Source organism: Diceros bicornis, chromosome 38, assembly GCF_020826845.1.
Source record: "Diceros bicornis minor isolate mBicDic1 chromosome 38, mDicBic1.mat.cur, whole genome shotgun sequence".
NCBI lineage: Eukaryota > Metazoa > Chordata > Mammalia > Perissodactyla > Rhinocerotidae > Diceros > Diceros bicornis.
The window spans coordinates 29442044-29469185 of NC_080777.1; the positions used below are offsets into that span (position 1 = coordinate 29442044).

The following is a 27142-nucleotide window of genomic DNA, read 5'->3' on the forward strand; positions in this document are numbered from 1 at the left end:
ATATTAATTTACTTTCCTACACTGAGCTTATTTATAGTTAGTAACAGCTGCTTGCTTCAGACTAAATCCTTACATCTACCTAAGACTGGTTGGATCATCTGCAGGACTTACAAAGATTCAGAGCAATGCAGCACTTGAGGTTCCCAGGCCGTGAGGCTTTAGAGGGAGGATGTGTCAGACGCCCATTTTTGGATTGGTTATTCTTGGCAAGTTCACACACCCATCTGCTCAACTTTGGAAAGCCCTGATTTCGCCTGCCTCTTGAAAGAATTCGATGGCCTGAAGCTTCCAAAGTAGCGCATTGCTCAAGCAGGCGCCAGGTGTGTGCCAGGCAGATGGAGAGGGCAGAAGTGTCACCAGTGCTGGCTCCTCTGCCCCGGCCCTGCATTTGCAGCTCGTGGACCTCCCGTCTGGCCCCCACAAACTTCACACTGGCTGAGCACAGTCAGGACCCCACTATCACTTGGTCCTCTCTCGGCTGTGCCCCTGTGGGCTTCCAACGCCAACTCCAAAGGCTCCGCTCCTCTGGGGCCCATCTGCAGGTCAGCCCCACCCCTTTAGTACTTGTACTCGGCTCTGAACTTGGGCAAATCTCTGCAATCCGAGGTGCCCCCGCACGTTGTCCTCTCGGCCCCCACCCGTCACCAAGAACCCAACCGGGCGCCTACACGAGGTCCTCAACACACGCTTAGTCAGATCACCCCCGAGGACAGAAACTTCCATCAGATCCCACTGGCCCCTCCAGGCCCCGTGTCTCTGCCTGGGCTCCGGTGCCCGCACCGTGCTTCCTGGTAGGAGGGAGCGGACCCGGCGCTGGGCTCCTCCGCATGGCCCAAAGCTGCTCCCACTTCCTGCTGGGCAGCTGTTTCCCCGGCTGCCCCCTCTGAACACCTGCTGGTGTCACCTGGGAAGCCTCAGGAGCTTCGCAGTGAGCATCACTTCCTGTGTCTGCAGGAGCCTGACAGTGGACACCACTCAGAGTTTCAGGGAACCTCCCACAAAGATGAAACCCAAACCACAGCTCAGGTCACTCCCAGGTCACTCCACGCCCGCTCCTTGCAGTGACAGCAGCCGTGAGGGGCAGCACCCCGCCTGCCAGCCCCTCCCAGTCAGTGAGCAGGCCTCCCGGCCAGCCCTGGACCTCCACCTGGACTCTGCCACAGCCACCAGACGGCCAGGTCCGCCTCCCTCCTGGACCTGTCAAGAACAACGCTCTGTCCTCTCTCTGGGACGCAGTGCTCACCAAGTCACACGTGGAACACTCAGTTCTCTAATTAATCTCCTGAAATCCAGAACGTGAGAGAAATAAGACAATTTAATGATGGCTTCCTTGATCTACAGACAACGGCAGAACGAGCACGTCTCTCCATGCACTGGTGCAATGACATTCAGGGACGAGTGGCCATCCGAGGACGGGGCCTCCGGTATCCAGAGCCACCGCCCGGCCTCGTGCTGTGTGCTCCCACCAACCGTCTAGCTCAGCGACTGCAGACTCGGGGAGGTGGGGGGCTGCCCAGCCTCCTGAGTGGGCATGAGGGACTGGGCAGCAGCGGAAGCGAGGTGCACGGACACCGCCACGCGTGGATGGGAGAGCACAGGGCAGGAGGAAGCTGGGGCGAGCGGCCAGGCGCCTGGAGACCAGAGTGGGGCTCCGTGTCACCAGCTCCCCCATCAGCGCCATCCTGAGAGCTGAGCCAGGCCACGTGGGGTAGAAGGCAGGCATCGGGGTGGGAGGAAGGTGCCGCTGAACACAGCAGCAAGCAGCACATGCTGATGTGGGGCCAGGCTTTCCTCCCACACGCTGAGTCCTGATGACCCAGCTCGACCTCCCAGAGTGTAGTGACCTTCCCGGGATCTGCAGCTGCAGGGCGGCAAGGGTGGAACAAGGACAGGCTCCTTCCACCCCGAGGCCACCCAAGACGTGCCCATTCCCTCTTGGCCGGCCCTCCCCACCCCTCAAGCCCGAGGACCTGAGCAGGCAAACTGGAGATCAGGGACCCCATGTCTTCCCGAATTAAATCAGCTGGGAACGACATTCCTAAAGAGAGAGAGAAGGGGGGAAAATGCTTTCAAAGGGAAGGCCCAGGAAGGTGGCAGTGAGGGACAGAAGAGTGGCCCCTGGCTCCGCGAGCCGTGGACGTGGCAGCCGTGGCCTCTGGTCCTTGACCCGACTGCGCCGGCCCCTCTAGCTGAGCATCTTGTGCCGATCGAAGACCGTCTTCCGCTGCTCCTGCACCTGCAGCTTCCACCGCTGCTGCGCGCCCTCCACGCGCTCCAGGACCGTGTTTGCTCGGGGGCCCCCGAAGGAGGCAGCGGCGACGGCCGCAGAGCGAGCGTCCTGCAGTGGGACAAAAACGGGAAGATATGGCACTGTGAGCCAGAGGGGTCTAGAAAGCTGATACGGTACCCACGCCCTGAGAACAACCCCAAGTCTGAACTACCCCCAGCTGGGAGGTGGGCGCTCCCCAAGGGCCGCGGGCTCTTGAGGGCCTTGCCTAGTCGCACGCAGGGCCCAGCACAGCACGCCTGGCCAGCCGGAGGCCCCTTGCTTGTAGAATTTGGAGGATGGGGCCTGGGAAGGGGGGACCCCAGGAGGACTGTGATCTGGGGCCCCAGCTGCGGCACAGCCACCTCGTCAGGTGCCCAGCTGCGCCCCCCAAGCTGTTTCTAACCCTTGAGAGAATACTGAGTGCTGGCCTCAGGACCTCACTTGTCAGTGCTGGGGACTTGTGACACTTATGTGAGGAAGTGCATCCTTGTGTCCCGAGGCTGGCACTGGGCTGCAGAACTCCCTTGCCCTGCCACCACCGCCCAGGGACACAGGAGGGCCCAGGGGTAGGGCCTGGCTGCCCAGAGATGTCTGCCCATCCACTCTGGGTGGGAGGAGGGCCACGAAGGGCCTGCACAGAGGGTGACCCACAGGATCTGCTCACGGGCTGGGACACCCAGCTCATTCTCCTGGGAAAGAAGGGATGTGACCTTCATCAGGGAGTCTGGCAGGGATGGAAATTCGGAGCTGGACCCCAGCATCCCATTCCAGTGCCGGCTCTGGCCCACTCTCTGCTGTGACAGTTGAGAGAGCTGGCTCCTTCCCCACCCGCCTGCACAGCCCCCTCCCCTTTGCTTTCAGAACTGTTTCTGTCGTCAAAGGCCGCATCCTCCGCTAATTAGCACTTCTCTGCCCCTGACGCCGGAGCCCGCGCATTTCCTGCAGGACCCGAGCCTGATCTTTGGGGGAATTAGAGCCCAGGGCCAGGCCCACACCCCCGCGGGGATTTCCTCCCTGGCTCTGCCTGCCTCTCATCTCCTGCCACATGTCTCTTAAGGGATTAGCGCACCTCTCTAAGCCCGGGGCCGCCCAGTGAATGCAACTTTGCTTCTAACACCCAGAGCTGGCACGGCTTCTGTCGCCATGCAGCTGCCAGGCGGGGAGGGAGGTGGGGTTAGGCGAGCGTGGGTGGGGGCGCGAGGTGGCTGGAGGTGAGGCTGGGAGGTGGTTCACTGTCGCCGCAGAGCCCAGTCACTCATCTTGTGAGCAGAGCCCACAGTGAGTTAGAGATGGACACGGCCCCCAGGAGCCCCATGTCCAGGACCCGAGGACCCTCCCTCTGCCAGGCCAGGTGAGAATCACACCTGGGAGGCAGGTGCCGGCAGCATCAGCAGGGGCACCCCGCGCGTGGAGTCAGGACCCCGGGCTCCATGCCTGGGCTGAGGGGCCACCCTCTCCTCCAGCCCCAGGCTCCCCAGCCCATCCCACAGGTCTACCGTGGGAGCTGGGGCAGAGCGAAGCCCCCACACTAGGCAACTGTGTGTCCCTGACAAGCAACTTTATTTCTCCAAGCCTCGATTTAACGCCAGTCTGTTCAGACTTTGACCATACTGTCAGCAGGAATTACGTTACCTGATGAGCTAACAAGCACGTGTGCACGTGCGCGTGTGCACACACACACATACACACACAAATCAAAAAGTTCCATGAGACACTTAGTCTGATGCATTCTGACACTCTCTGCTCTGCTCCATTTCATGTTTTGAAATGCTGGTCGTGATTCCCAAACCGACTTCATGACCTCACGGGTCGTAACCTACAGTTTGAAAAACCCTGGTTCACGATGAGGAGACGGGCACAGCAGGTTACACAAGATCGTAAACGCAAAATCCTAAGGAGGCTGGTGGTCACAGACAGGAGCTCCAGAGTGTCCCGTTTCCTTTTGCTCTGCAGCTTAGCACAGCGCTGGAGAACTCTCTGGAATCAAACAAGCCTGGCTGTGCATCCGGCTCTGCACCTACTGGTTACGACCTTGGGCCAGTCACCTCGTCCTCTGAGCCTATTTCCCTTCCTAGTTCTCTTTTCAGTGAGACAACGAACGTGAAGCCTCTGGCAGCACCTGGCAGATAGTGAGCACTCGAAGATCAGCAGCAATTACTAATATCGCACCCCAGCTCTGGGGTCTCCTGGGGGGGAGGGGGAAGCTGGCAGCCTGTGGCCTTGGAATAATGACTGTGGTATCGCACCTCCTTTCAAGTCCATTCCTTCCCACTTCAGCTGCGCCAACCGAGCGCTCCCCGGGGCTGGAACAAGCTCCGCAAGGCCATCTAGGTGGGATGGGCATGAAGACCCACTCGGGACGCTGCTGGCCCATCAGCACCTAGCTCTCCTGGCTTCGGGGCCAGAGGGGCTTCTCCCCCCAGTCCCCATCTTGTCCCTTCTGAGACCAGCGAGGAGGGAGGGGTGTGACCCTGAGGAGCGGGCACTGGGAGGCAGGTGGGGCGGGTGGGAAGGCTTCAGCCCTGCTTCTGCCTGCGCGGCTCGCATCTCGGGAGAGCGTCTTGAGCAGGGACGCCAGGGGCGCCAGGCAGAGCATTAAGGGAACACGCTGGAATTCACCGCAGTACCACGGCATCATTTGTTCTCCTCTCATGTAAAGTCTTAACAAACAGCTCCTAACTGAGGGAAGCTGCTGCTGAGAGCTCCGTGTTCCCAAAGCTAATAGTCTGATTAAAAGGTATTAAAGACTCCACATCTGCTCTAGAGACCCAGAGCGGGCTCATCCTCGCCTGCTCTGCAGCAGGATGGCGGCTGGCGGCAGGAGAAAGGCCACCATTTCCCACCTCTAAGGCCAGGTCTTCGGGCCACTTGGGGAGGCGGAGGGGCAGTGAAGGGGGGGGAGGCCAATCAGGAGGGGGCGCTTGGATGCCGACGGGCTCCCAGGGGCCACCCAGAGGAACCAGACGAGTGTGATAGTGATGACGCCACTGTGTACCAGGCGCCGTGCGGGGAACTCCACACGGATCACGCCCAGGCCCACAAGACTGGCACGTGGGTGACGTTATTCCCAGCTGGGGATGAGGAAACTACGGCTTCGGAAGACGAATCATCTCACTGCCCAAGGTCTCACAGCGGTTCAGCGGCTGAACCAGGACCTGAACCCATGTCCGCGCATCTGTTACCCCAGGACGTGGCTCGTCCCTCTTTGGCCAACATGGAAAACCCAAGAAGCAGACTGATATCTTCCCCGAAGGTGAGAGCAGGAAAGGCACCAGGGAGCAGGCACTGCCGGCTAGGCCCCGTCCCCAGCCCTGGGAGACCCCAAATATTCATATGGATGAGACTGAGCTGATAAACTAGCTATGAGCCCCTCAAACCGTCCCGGGTGAACCCTCCTCAGCCCGCTGGGAAGTGCTGGTTCTGAGTCAGCTCTGGACTGGACCTGAGGCTCTGGGGCGACAAGGAGATGAGGAAAGAGAACCCCCACTTCAGGCGGCCAGCCCTCAGCCCCAGTCCTAGGGGAGGCAGGACCCACACAGCTAAGAAGGGCCGAGTGCAGAGCCCTACAGCCTAGCTCAATCCTCAAGTATAACCTGAATCCTCCTGCGGCAGCCAGCCCCATGGCCTCAGGCCGTGAGGCTCTCCTGTCGCCCCCACGCTGCTGTCCGTCACCTTCTGACGCTGTCACATACCACACAGCCGTCCTTGCTCAGAAGCCTGGCCTGGTGCCCCAGCTGCTCACGGATAAAACGCCCCAAGCTCGGCATCTGCGCCTTCCGAGCTGGTCTCCCCTGCAGCCTGGCCTCGCCTCCCCTGCCTCCTGTCCTCTGGTCACACTGTTCCACGTGGCCTTTCTCTGCGCCGTGGCCGCCTCGCTGCCAGGCCTCTGCTGTGCCCCCCAGCTTTCCCTCCAATGAGATCATGCTACCCAAGTGTTAAGCTCTGCCTGAGATACCTCCTTCTGAAGGAGGAACACACACGGTAACTCTGGCACACACAAGGTCACGACAATATGCTGACGGGGACCATCGCGCCCATTCCAGACTCACAAAACTGAACCTGGCAGTTGACACCGCGGACAGCAAGTGGCAGAGCTGGACTCCCCCCTAGAACTACGAGCTGAAGCCCTGCTCCTGATGACAGCGCTGTGAGGCCTGATGGCTGCTCCAGAAATGTCTACCGACTCGCACCCCTCCCGTCTGTCCCCAGAGGAGAGGAGAGAAGTGTCTGTGTCAGTCCCAGGGCCAGGCCCTGAGCACACGGTGCTGCCCAACCGTCCCTGGAAGGAAGCGGGGCGCTCGGTGCCCCAAGCCTTCTCTTCTCCACAGCCCCCCTGTGCCTAGGCGCCACCTCCATCACCATCGCTGTCATCTTCGCTTGACCCTCTGCACCCCTCTCCCACAAGGGGCCCAGGATGGCAGCCACGCCCCACAGGAGAGATCTTTGAGGACCCCTTCAGAGCGCAGAGGGGCCGTGCTGGGAGCAGCAGAGACACCCGGAGCCTCCTAGAAACCCTCACTTCTCTCTCTTCAAAGAGCCCAACCTGCACATCTAAGGCAGCTCGTCCCAGCAAACACGCTCACTTCCTCCTTTCAAAGGGCGTCTGAGCCGGGGATTATCCTAATGCTGCTGGCATCCCGGGAGGCAGCGCCCGCCCGGCAATCAGGGCCCCTGAGGCCTGCCAGCGCTTTCAAAGGGCCACCACGGGCTTTCATCTCCTCCTGGGGCTGGGACTGGGGCTGGTGCTGTGGGGGAGCCCTCTCTCCCTCCTCCCGGCCTCCAGACCAGGGCAGGAGAATCGGGAGGATGCAGCCCGTCCCAGGAAGAGAGCCCACCTCCAGATCTCACCTCGGACCAGGTCCCAGACTACTGGGGAGAGCCCTGGAGCCTAGCGAGTTTCCCCCTCAAGGTCACTGAGTTGTACGGGCTGAGGTGACCTTCAGAGAACCCAAGGCTTTCTTCCTCTTGGGGTGAAAGCCAAGTCCCCCTACCCCAGGGAGGCCCCGGCCTTCTTAAGGGAAACACTCTCCAGATCACTAATAAACCCAGAGACAGCCTCAGCCCCAGCTCTGCCGCTGCTCAGCCAGGTGGCACCTCCCCCTACCCCACCCGCACGTGCAACGAGAGCAGAGGGTCAGCAAGGACCCCTTACCATGCAGGACACAGCCACCATAGCGGTGACTGAGTCTCATCCATCCTTTGAGCTGGCTCTGAAGACCCCCCTCTGCCAGGAAGCCTTCCTTCCCAGACAGTACAAAGAGAAGGAGAAGTCCTCCAACCCTTGTCTGGTAAATGGCCTCCCAAAGCGGCCAGCTCTCTCCATGGTGGCCCATCTCCTAACTCCTGGTCCACCGACTGCCCCTAGGTTCCCTGCTCATTCACCTGGTTTGGGCTCTGTCCTGGGGCTTAAACCCCCAAGGACAGACAGGGGTCTGTGAATGCACACGTGCCACCTGCACAACTTTTGAGACCAGCGAGAGGAAGGGAAGCCACGTGCACGGGAGAGGAATGGAACCACTGGACTCCAGGAAGGGATGAGCCAGGGGCACCTGAGACGGGGATACCAGAGTCACGAGGGGAGCAGCGCAGACCACACTCGCGGCTGCCCTGAGGATGTCCCTTAACCACCCCCAGGGCACTGCCCGCCCGCACATCTGTGCAGAGCTGGCTGCACCTCAGGCTGGGGTGTCAGAGACTGAACACACTTTCTACTACTTCTAGAACCTCGGGTGGAGGTGTCATCCATTCCCCCTCTACCCTCCCAGAACAGGAATCTCCTCCACAGCACGGAGCACGGGCTTGCCAGCTTTAGCCTGAGAGCTGCCCGCGGGGCCCACTGTCCTCCCAGGGACCCCCAACACATGGCCGGACAGTGCCCCTTGATGGACAATGCTTCCTACTCAGCCTGCATCTGCCCCCAGGAAATGTCCACCCTGTGATGCAGGCTCCGCTCCCAGGACTACACTGACCAACTCTACCCACTCCCCCCGCCCCAAGGCCTCCCTCCCACAAACAGAGGCAGCCATGACTTAAGACTCAAAGTGGGGAGCCCTCAGGTCTCTCAGGGGAGAGGGGCCTGGGCTCAGACCCAAAGGCGGCAAACTGCCCAGCCCTCTGGCTCCGTATTCAGGACGGCAGGAGACACAACAAGGCCGTGCCCCAGGGCCATACATTCCAGGGACGTGGCAGCTCAAGCTGTGTAATCAGCGGCCGCATCTCTCAATTACTCCGCAGCCAGGACTGCAATTACCATGTTACCCTGATCGCAGAGTGTTCATTAGCGATGCGCCCCCATCAGAGCTGCTATTACTGTACATTAATAACCAGGTAGGCACACAAGGTTTCCTCATGAACACAGACCACCCAACTGCCAATGCCACTGCCTCCCAGGCCCCAGTTCCAGCGGGGCGAGGCCCATCCTCTCTGCTCCACCTCTGGCCAAGCTCATGTCAGCAGGAGGCTGGGGGCAGACTGGGAACGGTCCAGGCACGTACCCAGGAAAAGTATGGGCCGTGGTGCGGCCAGGCCTCTCGCCCTCCCTCACCTCATGCAGGCCCAGACCCACTCGGCTTGCAGCTTCATAGAGGGATCTGAGGCCTGGACCCTCTTCTCGGGGGAACTGCCCTTTCCCGCCTCCAGTCCAGTGCCTGAAATCCTCCAACCTGTGACTGCTGAGGACAGTTCAGCCTACATCTGGTGACCTCTAGTGACCTTGGACTCACTGCCTTATAAGGGAGCCCACCCACCCCGCGCATCGTCTGCAGGAAGACTCCTCCTCACAGTGTTAAATCTCCTTCTCACTCCCAGTTCTGGGTCCTCAGACCCTGGCTTCGCCCAGAAAGAGGTCAAGCTCTCCTCTGCATGCCTCTGAAGGCTGCTGCCTCTATGAGTTTGGTTCTTGTTTTTTCTTCAAGCTAAACATCTCCCAGTTTCTTCAACTAACTCCCCCGGGACACGGCGGGGCTTCAGCCCCTATACCCCCGCCGGCTCGCTCTCCCTCCCTCACTCTGGGGATAAACCACCGGAGGCCCTCCCAGCAGCAGGAGGCCCTCGGCATAGAGCTGGCAGCCGCCCGTGCCCTCCACAGCTTCCCGGAGCCGTCCACAGGGCAGACAGCAGTACAGCCCTGCCTGCCTGCAGATCCCACCGCTCTGAGACTGCCTGCTCTACTCGGCGACCCTCCTGACTCACCGCTGTCTGGTTCACACAACTGGCGGCTGTATGGGCCTGCAGGGAGAGCTGGGGGCACGCGGGTCAGGAGACTCCCCCAGACTCCCTGGGGAGCGCGGCCCCTCACCACTCTGCCCGGCAGGCTGCACAGTGTACACCACTTCCCGCTCCCACCAAGAGCTGTTCCCCAGACCTCAAACTCCTCAGGATGGGGCTGGGGGAAAGAGAGGGTGACTGTTAGCTGTGACTGACCTGCACTAGCCTGGCCAGCCCACCACAGTGTGAGTGCTCGATGGGCCTGTGGGCTGCCTGGTATCAGCGGTTCCCATCTTCCTTATCTCGTGAAGCTGAAACTCCTCAGCTTGACTTTTGAGGCCTTTAGTAATCTGGCCGAAGTCTCCCGGCCAGCTCCATGTGCCTCTAGTCCTCCCTCCTGCCTTACCCCTGAAACACTCAGGGTTCCTCGGGCGTACGCGGTTTCCCACCTCGTACCACTGCATCCTCGCTGGCTCTCATCAGGGCCCCAGGGCCACGTCTGCACTGAGCAGGTGCTCAACAGAGTTCTGCAGAATCTGAAGGATAAGCCCGGCACCATCAAGTCCACCAGAACCCGACACAACGTGTGAGCAACCGGGATACTAGGCGTCTCTACGTGTGACCGGCCTGGTGGGTTCACGTCTCCTGTGCTAGAAATGTGGTCGCACAGGCAGGTGCGGCTCCCCCGGCTTGTGCACCGAGGCCGCCCGGAGCCAGACGTCAGAAGAAATTCAGGGCTGCCGCCTGTTCCACCTGTAAGTGCAAAGAGCTGTCCCTGCGGGAGAAACAACTGGGTCTGGGGGACGTGTGGGACACCGGGCAGAAGAGCAAACTGGAGCATGGTGGGGGACACGGATCCCCAAGCAGGCCCCGGCGGTGCCGTTCTGCTTCTGCCCTGGGCCTGGCCCCAGAGCCCCGTTACCTCGTTCTCCTCCTCATTGTGCAGCTGTTCCGTGTATGCATCTGGCTTTCGAATCAGAGGATCCACCAGCATCAGGAAGGCCATGTAGAGCAGGAGGGCCCCCACCACTGACAGGTAGATGACAATGATGACCTGGGGAGGAGATCAGACGTATGAGCAGCACACTAGCATCTGCGTTCCACGGCTGTGACTGCCCCAAGTGCTGCGCTGGGAAGGGCTGAGTCCACGTGGGCCTGGAGGGAGAGAGGCCAGGAAGGGGCAGCGTGCCTGCTCTGCACATTTACTAACTCTGCCCCAAACTGAGGGGTCCCACAAGAACACTCACTTCCCTGGCAGGCACAGACGACAGATAATAAAGGAGTCTACATCCAGACACCCCAAGATGCTCCCAGGGCCAGGGAGTGGAGAAACAGGGCCCTCCTGCTACGGAGGAGTCTATTACAAAGAGTGGAAAGCAATGGGCCACTAAGTGAGAGTAGGGAGGACCGGCGGGCGCAGAGGCCAAGGAGAAGGAGCCTGGGCGCGGGGGCCCACCCCACTGCCCTGCGGGAAGAATGGAGGGACGCTTCAGTGCCGAGGGCCCGCCAGCGGGACAGGCTGACAAGGGGGCACTGATGGCTGCAGACCACGTCCACCCCCATCGGCCACCCTGCAAGGAGGAGACAGCCGGGGCAGGAGGACAACTCCACGGATCTCTCACATACACGGAGAGCCCCTCATGCCGGAATCATCTCTGTTTTACAGAAAAGACATATTCAACAAGGCCAATTCAATGCTTCCCCACGTGGGTACGCCAGGCATTTAAGACAGGACTCTCCAAGGCATTCAGCATCCACGGTCCCTGCAACGGTGTAGGTATTGGGGCCACAGAAGCACCTTCACTCAACTCTCAATGTCCTGGGGGACAGGAACCCCGCTTGAGAACCACCAGGTCCCAAGGCTAGTAAATGGCAGAGATGTAATGTGAGCCCAAGTCTACTGACTCCATCCCAAATGCTTTTTCTACTTTCAAATGTGGGGCCGTCACTGGCTTCAGTCCCAGCCTTGGCCCTAAACTGACTGTGAGGAGGGATAAAAGGAACCTTGGGTTTTTGGTTTGGGGCCCCACTCAGTCAACAGCCAAGTCCACCTGGACCAACTTCCTCTGCGGCGGGGGTATCAGCGTTCAGACCTCTATAAACAGGGTAGATGACCAGACCTGTCGCCTGTGCCCCGGGGAGCGGGGAGGGGAATGGAGTCTGAGTCTCTGAGAGGCTGAAGGTGGGGGGTCCCCTGGGGAGAAGGGCTAGAGGGAAATCTGAGGGATTAGGAAGTGCATCTGATGAGGTCCCCATGTCGGGAAGTCCCTTCCCCACCAAATAGGGAGAGGCGACATCTGGCTCAGAATTTGAGGTGTCAGAGGGTGGGGGCCCTGGAGCAAGTTCAGAGAAGGAGAGAGCCGGCTCCAGGAGGGGAGGACCGGGCGGAGGATGAAAGGAGCTGAGTCTGCACTGCTCAACAGGGTGGTGACAGGGGTGGGGGACAGGCAGCCGCCCTCCATCGGAAAGGGGAGGACACAGGACCACAGGGCGGGCAAGGAGCTGCCGGCTCCCTGGGCAGGCAGGGAGGACAGCGGTGAGGACCACCTCCTCTCTGATGTGCCCCCAAAGGGGAACCTGACGGAGGACTCAGTGGTGTCGTGAAGTTCCTGAGTTCTTTCCCGATGCTATTTCTAGACTCTTCACAGGACAAGCAGAAACGAGCTTAAAAACTGGAGCAGAAAGGGCTTACGCTTGAACCCAGAGAGCACAGCTGGCTCATGATCGTGAGAACCTGGACCGGGAGACCTGGGGGGGTCTGGGGGGACCAGGCTCTGCCAGAGCGAGCCGTGGTCCAGTCAAGTCCCACCTGGAGGCAGAGGAAGGGACCAGGCCCCTCCTGGCCTCACTTCCTGTGGTGGCCACGTCCACCACTTCGCTCCTGAACCCACCAGTGACCCCCGAGAACAAAGTTCAGGAAAAGCCAGGGAAGCAGCCTAAGCCCTCCCGCCCAGGGCCCAGCCCCCGACACCAGGCCTGGCCCACAGCTCTCAGAGCCTTTCCGAGCAGTCTGACGTCACTCCGGAAGCTTCACTGGACTGTAAGGTCCGCTCAGGCAGGCTGACCTCTGGTCCCAGCACCCTGCATGGTGCCCAGACAGCAGGCGCTGAGAGACGTCTGCTGAATGAGCGGAGCAGAGAGAGGAAGGGAAAACCCAGAGAGAAGGGAGGAAGGAGGGCGGCGAGCGCCTCTCCAGGCTCTCAGCTCCAGGTGTGACGGGCCACCCGACGCCGGTCAGAGGGGGTGGGGCGTAGTCCCTGTACCCACGACTAAGCAGCCTAGAAGCCAGCCCCATGGCCACCCCGGGCGCTGCAGAACAGGGCAGAGGCTGCGGTTCGGGGCAAGGCTGGGCAGGAGGGCAGGGCCAAGCGGCTCCCAGGCCTCCCGTTACCTTGATGGTGGTGGTGCTGCGCTCCTCGTACCTGCACTCGCACAGCAGGCAGTAGGCCTCCACGTCGTGGCCGGGCACGGGCATGGGCTCCACCACGTGCAGGCAGGTGCTGCAGCAGAAAGAGACGGGCTGAGGGGGCAGGCGGTGGGGCCAAGAGGGCTCCCAGGGATGGGGGGGCTCTAGGGGGTAGTGACAGCGCTGCCCCTGCCCATCGGCACCAGCTCCCCAAACTGCACCTACAGTCAGTGCTCCCCAAAGTTCCACTCTCGGCTGCCCTCCTATCTTGAGCTGCGCCCTCCCTGGACGGGCTCGTCTGTTCCAGAGATTTCAGCCTGGAGGCTGGTGGCTCGCCAATTAGACTCTCTAGTTGGGCCACCGTCCTCGACTCTCACGTCCCGCTGCTTGTGAGTGCCCCACAGGGACTACACAGCCCACAGCCTCGGCCCCAACTCCCCAGTCCCCCAACTGGCTCCGTGGCTGTGCTCCCGATGGCAGAGAGCATGTCCACCACCCACTCCACTGACCCAGCTGAAACCTGGCGTCACCCCTGACGCTCTTTACTCGCACCCATGAACTGCCACACACCAAGAACTCCCCTCCTCCAGCACCCTAGACCCTGCTTCTTTACTCTCCCCACGCTGTGCCTTAGCCAAGGCCCTCCTCATGTCTTCCTCGGACACCCGAGCAGGGCCTCTGCTCCCCCGGGCACCCATCCACCTCACTCCAGGGCTGCCCGTCTATCCAGGTCCTCACCCCACTCCCCATACTCCAGCCACGCTGACCTTCTGGACTGTTCTCTGAATGACTATGCTCCCCTCCCTGACACGTCTCATACCTGTGCCAGGAATATCCGGCTTTGCCACCTCCCTGTCCCCTCTCTGAATCCTACGCAGCCTCCAAGATTCGGCTCAAAGCTCTGAGCTCTCCCAACAACAGCTCCCCGTGCTCGTCTCTCTCCTACCACTGATCGCGCTGCACTGGAATCAGACCTTTACGTGGACTGTCTCCCCCGGGGGGATGTTACGTGCCTTGAGGACAGGGGTCCGCTCCACATCCCCAGCGCCTGGCACCATGCTGGCCAGAGCACGGCTCGGTAAACGAGCGACTGCGTCACGATGGTGAGGCCAGGACCCACAACAGACCCCTGGCCTCACCGTTGCTGCACCGACGCTCGGCTGTAGGGGCCTGAGCTGGTCTCAATGCCAGCGGTCCTCAGAGCATGGTGTGTCCACCTTGTCTGCCTCGCAGACCACACTGAGCGAGCCCAGGACCCTAAAGAACTCAGCACTAGGAAAAAGCAAACACCCTCAGAGGCTGGCAGAGGCACACCAGGCGTCATGCTGCAGTGGACAGCCAGACCTGGGCTGTCCTCTCTGCCGCGGGGGCCTGTCCTCTCCTCTGTGAGTGGCAGGGGTCCTACCACAGGACCTGTAAGGCCCTTCCAGCTCTGACGGGCATCCTGCAAGAGCCGAGCACAGACCCCTGAAAGCAACCAGGCTTGTTCTGAGCTATCCCAGGGTCCTGCTAGATGCAGGCTGGGTTTCCTGCAGAAGCATCGAGAGTGTGTGATGTGAAGATCAGGTGTTGAAATACAAACAGGATGTCCTCTAAAAGCCTCTGTTCCCCCTAAAAACCCTGCGTGATACCGCTTGTCACCCCATGCTGTGGCAGCGTCCCACATATAAAGTAGAGGAAGATGGGCACGGATGTCAGCCCAGGGCCAATCTTCCTCAGCAAAAAAGAGGGGGATTGGCAACAGATGTTAGCTCATGGCTAATCTTCCTCACCAAAAAAAAAAAAAAAAAAAACACAAAAAAACACGCCCCCCCCCCCCCCCCACCCAGTGTAAGGTGTATACAATTTTATTTAAACCTCCAGTGATCCCAGTTCCGTATCTGGGTAGCAGCTTCCAACACAGCAATCCCTGCTGGGTGAACAGTCCTTCTCTGCCATAACTAAACGCACGCTCTCAGATCCTGCACGCTGCCGCTGCGGGGAGCAGTGATGGACGAGGCCAGGGTCACACCTGGCCTGGTCATCACTCCTGGGACCTCCCTTCTCCAGGGAGTTGCTACAATTCTCCTGAGGACCAGATTCCTCCCTTGCCAAGCCACGTGGGGTCCTGGCACTTCCGCGGGATGAGTGGATTCCCCACAAGGCCAAGGAGCGGTGTCAGGGCAGCTGGAAGGGCCCAACGCGAGCTCTTCAGGTTGGGTCTTGTTACTCAGGAATAGGCTGTAAGGGGTAGGGGAACGTAAAGGAGGAGTTGACATATTTCTGCCGTGTCTGGCTCTTCAGAGAATCAGTGAAACCCTAAACACGTTCTTGCTCTCTGAAGGATCTCGTTTACCTTTTGGGGGTCCGTGCTATCGAGACTCCATGGACTGGTCCGAGCACATTAGGGGAGAGGGTGACAGAGGACGACGAGCTGGCTTTAGCTCTCTGCTCTTCTATGCACTCTGGGATTGTAGGTAACTGATTTAACCTCCCTGGGTTTCCTCATTTATGAACAAAGGCTGAACTCGAGCAGGCTTTCACACTGCGCTCTTGTGGGTACCCCAGGCCCCACGGTGCAGGAGGGTGTGAGAAAGGGCTGAGGGACACTTCCCTCTGGGCCAGAGCACTTCTGACTTTGTTTTACACATTGTGCTCTGAAACAGGTTTGTTGGAGGAATTGTATCTGTAGACATATGAAGACACTGAATGAGCCAACGTATCAGCTTCTTGCCTGCTCTGGGACTGTCTCTAGACCATGTCTCCTCGGGGGACCCACCAGGGGGGCAAAGTTGTTGGCTTTCTGCCCCTCTGTAGGCGTGTGCTTAACAACGCCCAACACTAGACAGCAGAAAACCAGCCACCCAGGGGCCTGCAGCTCAGGCTGTCCTGGCCTCGCTCTGCACAGCCAGGGGAGGGCATAGCTGTCCTCCTAGCAGGGGACCAATGTGACACCAGGGTGTCAATGTGGCAGAGACCTGGAGACACACTGGTCTCCGCTGGCCTAGCAGTGAGCAGCTGAGGTCACAGGTCAAGGTCCTGCCCCACCCCTAAGGGGCTCCAGGCAGCCCGGGACAAGGCCAACGCCAATGTCGCTGGGTTCTAGAATCCTGGATCTTCTTTCCCAGCCTCACTTCCACCCACCACCCTTCATGGGACAGTCTTGAGGGTCTAGATTTAAGACTGTTCATCAGCAGCCCCCTAATTCTGACTTGTAAGTGGAAGGACGTAAACAACAGCTGAGAGGTCCACGCAGGACTCCTGCCTCTGTGGGCAGCCGAGCCTGGGTTTTCAGGCCATGCTGCAATCCCAGGGCAGAGACCCAGCTCCTAAAATCTGCCAGGGCCTGTGGGATGCAGCCTTATGATCTGGTGAGGGGCGGAGACAGTCTATCAGTTTATTTACTGATGTCATCTGAACTATAATCACAGACACAAGGAGGTCGCAGGGGCTCCTCCCAGGACTTCAGGTCTTAGGGGCCTTGTGTACCCATCAGGATGGGCAAGAACAGAGGGAACAGTCCAGTGTGGGAAGGAGCCCAGGCTGTCTGGGGCCGTGGTGTACATCTTATGACGATTATCTACGGGGCCTCTGGTAAGGCTTGGTAATATATGTTCGTAATAATATCAGCTAACACTTATACGGCACTTACTACGTGCCAGGTACTCTTCTAAGTGCTATATAGTCATGCGTCGCTTAATGGCGGGGATGTGTTCTGAGAAATGCGTCGTTAAGCGATCTCGTTGTGTGAACGTCATATAGTGTACTTACACACGCCTAGATGGTGTAGCCTATTACACAGCTGGGCTGTATGGTACTCATCTTATGGGACCACCATCGTATATGTGATCCGTCATTGACCAGAACGTCGTTATGTGGCTCATGACTGTACTGACTTCTACGTACATGCACACACGCACGCTTATTTAATACTCAAAATACCGCCACCATTTTACGGATGAGGTAATGGAAGTGCACTGGAGGTTAAGTCACTTATCCTACAATGAACAAGTGGCCAAGCTACATTTGAAGCCAGGCAGGCCAGACCCAGAGTCTGTGCACCTACCTGGACTGCCTCTCAGGAAACCAGACTCTCTCGGGGTGGGACGGCTTCAAAATTCCCAAATGCTGCTCTGGACCAACATCTGCATCCTAATCACTCGAGGACCTTTAAGAAAAGGTTATTGTCCCCCCATATTTACTGAATCAAGTATGCATGGAACGTACAGCATGATGACTGTAGTTAATACTAGATTATATAGTGAAAGGGGCTAAGAGAGTGGATCTCAATGTCCTCACCACACACACACACGCACACACATACACAAGGTAATTACGTGAGGCGATGGAGCTGTTAACTAACCTTACTGTGGTAGCTGTTTCACAATATATACCTGTATCATGTCATCATGTGGTACACCTTAAACCAAATCTCAGGGAGAGGGAGTGCTGGGAATCTGTACTTCCTCAAAGCCCACCTGACAATCCTAATGCACAACCAAGTGTAGGCAACACTGACCTGGCCCCCCATGAGATGCTGATCCCATCTACAGAGACCTTATCAAGGAATCACCCATCTGTGCTCAGATCCCTCCTAGCACAGGGCTTTCCAGCTCCTGAAACAGCCCGGATTAGAAATGCTCCCTCCACTCACAGTTCAATCTGGGTCCCTGAAGCTTCCATCCATTGGCTCCAATTCTACACTAAAGACCACAATGAACATAACTGAGACTCACAAGCCCCTGACTTCACATGCCCACCTCCCAGAGCATGCCAGCCCTTCTCCTTGTGAGCCACCATGTGGCCCAAGATCTCTCCTCTTCAGACTCTCTCCAGTTCCTCAAACCGTCCCTTCTAGGACAATATGTTGGAACTTCCCTTCAAAAGCTGGTCTTCTTTCCCTGAATGAATTTGTGGTTATTTCTCTCCTTTTAGAAGTGAGGCATGCAGAAACGAATTCAAGACTCCAGGAGTATAATTTAAGTTCTCTCTTTGGGCCTCAGCCTCTGCAATTATAAAATGGGAACATAACCTACCCATCTTACAAGGCTGCCATGAGACTGGCACTGAATAGCACACATAACAGAGTGTTGCAAAAGTGTGCAAGTATGCAAAAGATCCCACAGTATGTGGCCATAGTACCTACCTCTCCCAACTTCTCCACTACCATTTGGCATACGTTAATAAATGCCCAAATCAAAGCAAAATAACAAAATCCACTCCTCTGACCAGGAATCCCTCAGCTGGAATTCAAGACATCTGGATCCCATTTCCAGTTAGTTGTCGGACCACGGACAAAACATTCCTTTGTAAGGTTCTCCATAGGAATGGGAGAGCAGGGTCCTCCAGGGGTCCAAGAACCCTCGTAAACACCCATAACTTCCACTAGGTGCAGCAGCCAAGGGCCAGCCTGTGCAGTGCCTTACCAGTCCTTCTGCGACACATTCTGGTTGTAAATATGTCCACTGATGTTCCTGTATGGCGGACAGATGCATTTGCACCGGATATCTTGAGAACTCTAGAAGAGAAAGTACATATCAGGGAGGCAGGGTCCCAGAGTTCGGGGTCTAACAAGACGCTCAACATTCAGTTCCCTGGTCCATAAGGTGACCATATGAATGCTCTCGACCTTGCCCCATCCCCAAGGTCAGCAGGAATGACTTCTGTAGGAAGAATGCTACAGCACAGGGTCCTCAAGACAGAAACTGTCCAGGTGGCAAATGAGACTAACAGAGAGCTGCCGAGGGCTGCCAGTCCCCAGTGGGGTGCTGGGGGGGCGGGGCACAGCAGGAGAAGTGGCAGTCCTCTACCCTGGGCCCACAGCTGCGTGTGCACCTCTGCCCATCCGTCTTGGTGGCCAGCCTCTTCCTTCCGTTCCATCTCCAACTTCCCAGGTTGGGACTGAGGAAGGAAAGGGCAGGGTGAAGAGAAAAAGGGGATGTTTCCAGGGAATACTCAAGCACCCCTCTGCACGTCCCTCCTCTCCGAATGGGGAGGAGATGCCGCACACATCTTCATTCCAAGTCGGATTTCCCCGGAGAGAGTGGAAGCAAGTCGCAGACTCAGACTCGATCTTACTTCGCGGTCTCCTGATCTTCCGAATCTCAAATTCCACAGACCTACCCAATAAACCTCCGGTCATCTACTCGGCAAGACAGGCAGTTCATCAGGAGCCCCAGCACTCAGGCTGGGCCCCTCAACCACAGAAGCTTCCTCTGTGCAGGACTTCACACTCAGAGCATGTCTACTCACCACATCACCGGATTCTCCCTAAGACAATGTAGACCAACACTTCTCCTCTACCCAGCAGAGGAAGGTGTGCAGAACTTACACAACTTCCCCAAACACAAAATCCCTTGTGGATTCCACCTCGAGGGTATCTGATCCAGAACCTCTGTGCCCCACCACTCACCCCTTGGAGTCTTGCGCCTGGGAAAACACCCCCAGACGTATGGCCCCCAGGGGAGTGAGGGGCACAGTTGGGCAGCAGCTACCTCTGGGGCAGCCCTGTCCGTGGGCAGGGTGGTCGTGCCCGAGGCGCTGCTGGCTCTCCCCTCTCACCTTGTTGCCTTGAGCCGGGGACACCAGCAAACAGCCGACCACGACCACCAAACACAGCAGCTTCATGCTTCTCAGGCTGCGGGGGCCGGCCAGACCCGACACCTGGAAAAGAAACATGGAGTCGGAAGAGGGCGGGGCGGCCTCGGCCAGCACTCTGGGCACCCTCGCCGTCCAGCCGGACGTGGGAATGGGGTTGGGGGCTGGGCTCCAGGCTCCAGGGCCTTCTAAACCCGGGGGCCCAATGCTGCTTGCCTTCTCCCCCAGTCTCGGCTCTCCGCCGCCCACCTGGTGCGCCCGGCAGACGGGACCTCCTGAGGACCTCGGGTGCCCCCGGCCCCGGCCCGTCCCCCTGTCCTCCGCCATCGCCGCCCGTGCCGCCCCGCAGCTCCTCCCTCCGCAGGGCCGACGGGAACCCCGGGTGCGGGGTCCGGATGCCCCGACTCGACAGCCGGGGACAGTGCCCACCGCCCCCGGCGTCTCGGGCCGGTCTGCGACCCCCTGGGCCCACGAGACCCCCGCGCCCCTCCCCCACGCCGCGTCCCTAACCTGCGAGCCCCGCCGCTGCTGCGCAGGACACAGCTGGCCGCGCCCCTCCCGGCTGCTATTGGCTGCCGGGGCAACCGCTCAGCCCAACTCGCTGTCGCCAAGGCAACAAGACCCGCCTTCGCCTGGGCTTGAGTCTTCCGCGCAAGGGAGAGGCAGGCATTTCTCAAACCCGACCAAACCAGAAAAGGGAGCGTCGCCTTCGTGTGGCTTGTAAAACTCCCTTTGGCGCGCTGAGCCCCTCCTCTTATCGTAAAACCTGAGCGGTTTCTGAGCCGGGCAACGCTTGTTCCATCTTGCTGTTTTAAAGAGAAAGCACTTTATCAACAATACGCTGGGAACAACAACAATAACGGTAAAAAGAGATTAAGAGGCTTTGTCCTCATTCACAATCTGGAAATGTCATTTTAGCGTCTTTGCTGCAGGGGGCCTTACCCCGCGGCACCACCTCTACTCGCCATCTCCCCACCCTGAGGAGCAGGAGGGAGGGGGCCGGCATGTTGGGGGTTGCTGGCTCTGGAGCGTGGACAGCAGCCCCTCAGCCGTCTCCCCGCGCAGGTGCTGGTTCTGGACCTGGCAGATGGACGGAGGCTAGGTGTGCAGGGCCAGCCCCGGGGAGGGAAGGAGGTCGGTCCAGGCTGCTGAGGGGCAGACGAGGGCTTCTCGCCAGCTGTGAAGGAACGAGGAGCCATCCGAGTCTAGGGGAGCAGACCCAGGGTGAGGACACCTGGGTTTCTGTCCTGGCTCAGGCATAAGCAGCTGTGTTACCCTGGAGATGACACAGCCCCTCTCTGGCCTCAGTGTCTTTATCTGTGAAAGGAGTTGATTGGAAAGTTGGTGGCTTGATGTGGTCCACCCTTGAGGTTGGTGCTGGAACCAGCGTATGGGCTGGGTCCAGGCAGAATCTGTGGACTGTGGCAGCCACTGGGTGTGGAGGTCGTCAGGTGTGTGCTTGTCGCCCCTACTTCTGTCTTACTCCTCTTCACGTCCTCACCGTCTGGCAGGGCGCCCTACACTTGGTGGGTCTCAGGAAGTGTTTGCTAAACTGGGTTGGGAGGAATTAAATCAAACCTGGTGGGAGGCCAGGCAGGAGGGGTGACACAGAGCTCCTGGGCTTTGGGGCGGGAATGACTGGGGCATGAATCCTTCCTGGTGGTGAGAATTTGGGTGGTCGGCTTATCCTTCTGGAGCCTCGGTTTCCACATCCATACAATGGGGGTAATATTACCTACCTTTAGCGTTGTCGTGGGGGTCTATGTGAGTCTGTGTGGACAAAGCACCTGGAACAGTGGCTGGCACGGCGGGGTGGGGGTTGGTTCTAGAATGAGGGCTTTGGTGAGCAGGCTGGGGCAGAGACAGGATGCCTGCCACGTGGGGGCCGAGGGACAGTTCAGGCACTGGAAAAACACCTCCTATGTGGCAGTGGAGACCTTCATGGGGACAATAGTCTGGGGCTGAGTCTGGTCCCCTCCAATGCCTGACCCTCTGACCCCAGCACTAAAGGTACCCAATGCTGAGCTCACCGTCTTCCCGTCAGATGGAAGTGAGGCTCCTGCTTTCCTCACTGTGCCAGCATCCTGGGTTTCTCAGGCCGCAGACTGTGGTGTCAAGTTATCTTTGCTCTCTCCTGTCTCCACATCTAGTCTGTCTCAGTGTCCCTCAGGGACCGCTTTCACGCCCTGCTTGCATCCTGCCTCGCCAGCACTCCACTCCCTGAAAGGCACTCCCTTCCTCTGGCCCCCTGCTTCCCTCCCACCTTCCCCTAGTCCTGTTGTCAGCACCCGGCTCATTGCCCAGTAATCCCTCATAGCACCCTGTCGCATCCAATCCAGACCCCTCGTCCAAGCCTTTTGGCCACGTCTGCCCTCCCGCACCCCGTCTGGTCCCTGCTCACTTCCCACCAGCTGTCTCCCACATCTGACTCTGCTCACACCAGTCCTCCAGAGGATGTCATCACACCACTGCCCTGCCAATCCTTATCCTTCATCTCGTTCAAACCTCTGCCCCACACACTTCCCTTACAGAAACTTTTCCCAAGTAGCCCTGCCCGACCCAGGGCACCTTGCTCCCACGTGTCCCCCGTGTGCCCTGCATGTAAGAGCCAGGCTATCGAGATGAGTCTGAACCTATGCATTCAATTCAATTCCACGACATGTGCCGAGCATGTTCCCAGATGCCCCAGGGGACACAACAGACAAGCCACAGGTGAACCCTGCTTTTAAGAAGCAGATGGTGTTGTAGAGGAGAAATCATTCGGCCAGGATGTAATTTAGTGTAGAAAGTGATGTGTCGAAGAAGATTTTCCCCACTAAAATAGTTCTTGAGCACTGTGTGCTGGACCCTTGCTAATTGCTGTGGGCTTATCAGGAAACAGGGCAAACCTGTCCCCACTCTCACGGAACTGGAAGTTTATTGCAGGAAAATGACAAATCAACAAGCAGACAACTCAGGGTGGTAAGAGCTGTGCAGGAGGAAGGCCCGCAAACCTGAGGGAAACCTAGGCCAAGGGCTGGGGCAGCCCTGAATGGTAGAGACGAGGCTTGGAGGGTAGGGGGCTGCTGGAGCTAGCCAGTGTGGTAGGCAGACTAACGGCCCCCCTAGATGTCCATATCCTATTCCCTGGAACCTGTGAATAAGTGACATTACACTGCGAAAGGGACTTTGCATATGTGATTAAATGGAGGGCCTTGGGCTGGGCAGAGGATCCTGGATTATCCAAGTGGGCCCAATCTAATCAGACGAGTCCTTCAAAGATGAGAACCTTCTCTGGTTGTGGTCAGAGAAGGAGATGTGATGGCGGAAGCAGGGTCGGAGAGACTGAAGGTGGAGGAAGGGGTCAAGAGCCGAGGAATGTGGGGCCCTCTAGAAGCTGGTAAAGCAAAGAAACAGATTCTCTTCTAGAGCCTCCAGGGGGACACAGCCCTGCTGACACCTTGGTTTTAGTTCAGTGATGCCTGTGTGGGATGACTGACCTAAGAGCTGTGGGATACAACATTTGTGTTGTTTTAAGCTGCTAAGTTCCTGGTAACTTGTTATGGCAGCCGTTGAAAACTAATACAGCCAGGAAGAGTGGGGAAGATTTGGAACAGAATTCAGGAACAGGGTGATGGTGGGGAGGGCAGTCCCCACCATGTAGGGGGTGTAGGAAGAGCAGAGACATGGACCGGGAAAAGGCATGGAGGGAAAGAGCAGAGAGTTCCCAGTGAACCGGAAGAGGACAGAGAGACGAGCCAGGACCAGGCCTTCGTGACAGCAGGGTGGGCATGAGCCAGGGAGTGAGTGGGCCCTGGCTTGGGGTCACGACAGGGTGAGATCAGGCACCTTGGGATGCCCTCTCTCTAGCAGAGGAGGCCCAGGGAAGCCCTGGGAGCTTCCTGCTCTCTTCCACCTGCCCATTGCTGCCTGCTCCCATGTTAGAGCTCTGAGACCGAGGCCAAAAGCCAGATGCCTGGTTTCCTCTCTGGTACCTGCTTTACCCCAACAACCCTGATGTCAGTCTGGCCTGAGAAGCCAGGTCTTGGTGTCTGTACCCGAGTGGAGGGTCTGGGTTCCTCCTCACTCCGTCCCCACTCTTTGTCCTCCTGGAGAGAGTCTGGGCTGCTGTCTTCACCCCCAAACTGTGCCTGCTCTCCCTGGCATCAACTCCATGCTTCCGTTTCTCCTCTAATCCCCAGCAAAGCTTGTCTGTCCAGGGTCTCAGAGCCTCAAGGTCCTATGAGATGATTACCCACCTAGTTTTTGCATGGGCAGCCGTGACTTAGCCCCATCAGGAAGTAGCTACATGAAGGGATCCTCCGTCTGCAGCAGAGAATAAAGCTCAGTGATGGGATTCAGACTCTTGTAACACGCTCTAAGTGGCAAGAATTTGGGGTACAGAGGAGCCCTGGACCCACTTCTTATACGAAGTTGCCACTCTGCTCACAGATGGCGGGTCAGGGGCCGCGGGATATCCTCGTGATGGGGTGGGCACCATCCGCAGACACCCTGAGGACGTCTCCTCTCTCTGACCACAGCAGGACTCCCCAGGCGTCAGGGACACGGCGGCACGGAGCTGAAGGCAGAGGGTGTGGGTGGACAGCACTCTCCTGGCTGGGTGTCCGCTGGGCACGGGCACTCCTTTCTGCCAGGGGCCCCAGACTTGCCTTTTCACAGACAGGCTGCTCTCCCAACGCCAACTGCCTACGGCAACGCTTACTCAAAGGACGGTTGTATTTAACTGAAGAAGACTTTGCATGAAAGCATGATTCTACCTACAGTTTAACATGTGACATAAACTCTGCCCAGTCTGACAATATACGCACACACATGTACCTTTAAGTTCGAGACCCGCTCTGTGCGGTCCTTCCAGCAGCAGTCGTTCACTGGGCACCTTTCCAGGTGTGTTTTGCACTGTGTCCCTGTCCCTCTGCTGTGTCCTTCCTGGCTCAGCTCCAGCACTGCATGTGCTCTTCTGGGTATGGGCTCAGTGCTGCGTCAGCGTAGGGTGGCAGGCCCCGTCTGGGTTTCCATCTTCACCACATGGAGTATCCTGGGTTTCATTTGTTTGTTTGTTCAGCTCACAGAGGAATGTCAGGCAGGATGGGGTTATGGTTAGAACTGGGACCAGAAATCACGAGATCTGGGTTCTAGTTGGTACTCACTCCTGTCAGAGCACTCGCCCTCTGCAGCCTCATTTTCCCCCAAAGGGATGTATTTAGAATAGCACTTATAAAACACCTTGGTTCCTGACATGAAGCTCCTACACCCTTGGGACTTCCTGGGTGACAGGAGCCTCTTTTGTTCTAATGAGGCGACTTTTGGTGGGCCCTAGGTGAGGGCTGGTCACTAGAAAGACCAAGCCATGATTAGAAGCTTGGAGATTTCAGCCCTACCTCCAGAGAGTTAATAATCTATCATGGCTACGTGATGAAACCTCCATAAAAATCCCCAAAGTATGGGGTTCGGAGACTTCTGAGTTCCTGAACACGTGGAGGTGCTGAGAGGGTGGCACAGCCGCAGAGGACATGGGACCTCTGTGCCCCTCCCCCATGTCTTGCCCTGTGCGTCTCTTCCATCTGGCTGTTCCTGAGTTGTACCCTTTTGTAAGAAACTGGTAGTCTAGTAAGTAAAGTGCTTTCCTGAGTTCTGAGAGCCATACTAGCAAATTATTGACCCTTAGGAGGGGGTTGTGGGAATGCTGATTTATAGCTGGTGGGTCAGCAGCACAGGTGACAACCAGGACCTGCAAGTAGGGGAAGGGGACAGTCTTGTGGGACTGAGTCCTTAACCTGTGGTGTCTGCATCATTCCAGTTAGTGTCAGAACTGCATTGAATTGTAGGACGCCCAGCTGATATGGAAGAATTGCTTGGTGTGTGGGAAACCCACATGTCTGGTGTCAGAAGCGTCAATGTGTGAGCAGAGCAGGGGAAACAGGAGTTTTTCCCCCATTTTCATGTCCCCTTTACACCCTTAAAAATTATTCAGGACCCTGTTGGGGAAGAGGGAGAATCCCCCTCTGCCCTTTCCCTTAAGGTTCTTATGGCTGGCCAAATAATTAAAAAGACAGGTTAGCAGGAGAAAATAATACCAAGTTTAATAACATGTATACATGGGAGAAACCAGGGAAACTGAGTTTCTCAACAAAATGGCAGAGATTCTCATCTTAAATACTATCAGTTAAAGACAAAGGAGGATGTTGGGGGTGGGGGTTTGGGATTTCAGAGGGGAAGAAGACAATTCACATGGAGAGGGAAATGTAAATGTTTGTCAGACAGTTCTTTACAGGGCCACCTAAAGAGAAGGTGGCCGGAGGAGAGACAGAAATCACAGTAATCAAAAGTATGTAGATTTAAGTCCTCTCCTTCCGTACTGATAAGAGTTTTCACAGATAAGGCCATTCCCACCCCCCCCACCCCCAATACAGAGAGGGAGATACCTTTACCAATGTCCATATTTGGTAAACAGAACTTTGAAAAGAATAGGCTTAGCGAGGACCCTGCCAGTCTGTCCATACCCAGAGTTAAATTCCTTTAGGCAGTTAGTGGGGGAGGTTAAATGTCCATCAGAGAAAATAATCATGGTAAAGAGATATATTTCAGGGTGGCCAATTTTGATCTCCCACAACCCCAAAGAGCTTGTTTGCATGGTCATATCTATCAATATTTACAGTATTAAAATTAAAACTGAGAAATTTTAAAAACATTTATTTGTTTTAAAATAACAATAATAAACCCATTGCATGCGTAAACATCTTTTGATGCAAAAACCCCTATATTTTCCAAAAGAAAAAAATTTAGTGAGAAGAGTGGTATGGTTTCACATTTATAGGTAAATGTCTGGTTTAATACAAGGCAGCTAGGTTCTCAGGCCTGCTCCTGCACTTGGTCAGTGGTGACATCACACATGACCTAGCCTCTGGAACACTCCACTGTGTGCCTGTAGGAGAAGGAGAGTGAACAGGGGAATAACATCATGGGATCGCTAGGAAAGCAGTTTGCCCTCGTGCTCTCCCTGGAAGAGTCTTGGGATCCACAAGCACCCTCAGACCACATTTTGAAAACTGCTGGTTTAGAAGACCCTAACATTTCCCCCGGATCTGACATTCTGCAGTCTTTCTAAAAAGACTCCATGGTGGTGTTTTTCCAAATACACTTCAGGGAATATGGTCCCGGGAATAGCTTCACATGATGTGACTGTGTGGGAGGCACACTGTGTGGGGGAAATGGGGTTTCTATGAATAAAGTAGTTTGGGAAGCTTTAGTTTAAAATATATTACACGGATGTATTTGACTGCGGGACTTTCTAGATGCTTGCATGTGATAATATATATTGTGAATCCCTTAAAAAAATACTATTGTGTATAGTGTTTCCTATAGTTTTGACCATAAACTCTCTTTTGAGAAGCGTCTTTAAAGTCTAGGGTACCAATGAGCATACTTTGGGAGACGCTGCTCCGGTGACTCCAGGATGCTTTTCCTGTCAACAGATTGGAGTCTATCTTTTGGGATCCATTTTTGTTCTTTTAATGTAGAGACATTTTGGCGGTCATTTCTAGGGCTAAGAGAACCTCAGGTGGCTGAAATTTTGGCCTCTGGATGAGTTGCATTTTGCTGAAAATTACATAGAAAGAATATTAGCAATTATGTTAATAGTAGCATTTATGTATATTGGTTGAATGAACGAATAATAATTACCATTT

General features: G+C 57.0%; 1 protein-coding gene across 2 annotated transcripts; it reads right to left on the reverse strand.

Moving 5' to 3' along the window:
* Nucleotides 1-1297: 1297 nt before the first annotated feature.
* On the reverse strand, nucleotides 1298-19988 carry TMEM9 (transmembrane protein 9). Of its 2 annotated transcripts, none has more exons than XM_058533776.1 (6): nucleotides 19968-19988; nucleotides 19422-19523; nucleotides 18287-18378; nucleotides 12867-12975; nucleotides 10398-10529; nucleotides 1298-2338 (listed from the first exon to the last, which is right to left on the reverse strand). In XM_058533776.1, the coding sequence occupies exons 2-6, from the start codon at nucleotides 19485-19487 to the stop codon at nucleotides 2186-2188; spliced, it is 552 nt and encodes a 183-aa protein (XP_058389759.1). In that variant the 5' UTR covers nucleotides 19488-19523; nucleotides 19968-19988; the 3' UTR covers nucleotides 1298-2185. The 2 variants fall into 2 exon arrangements, with proteins under 2 accessions (XP_058389759.1, XP_058389757.1); XM_058533774.1 differs by lacking the exon at nucleotides 19968-19988 and adding an exon at nucleotides 19707-19909.
* Nucleotides 19989-27142: the final 7154 nt, after the last annotated feature.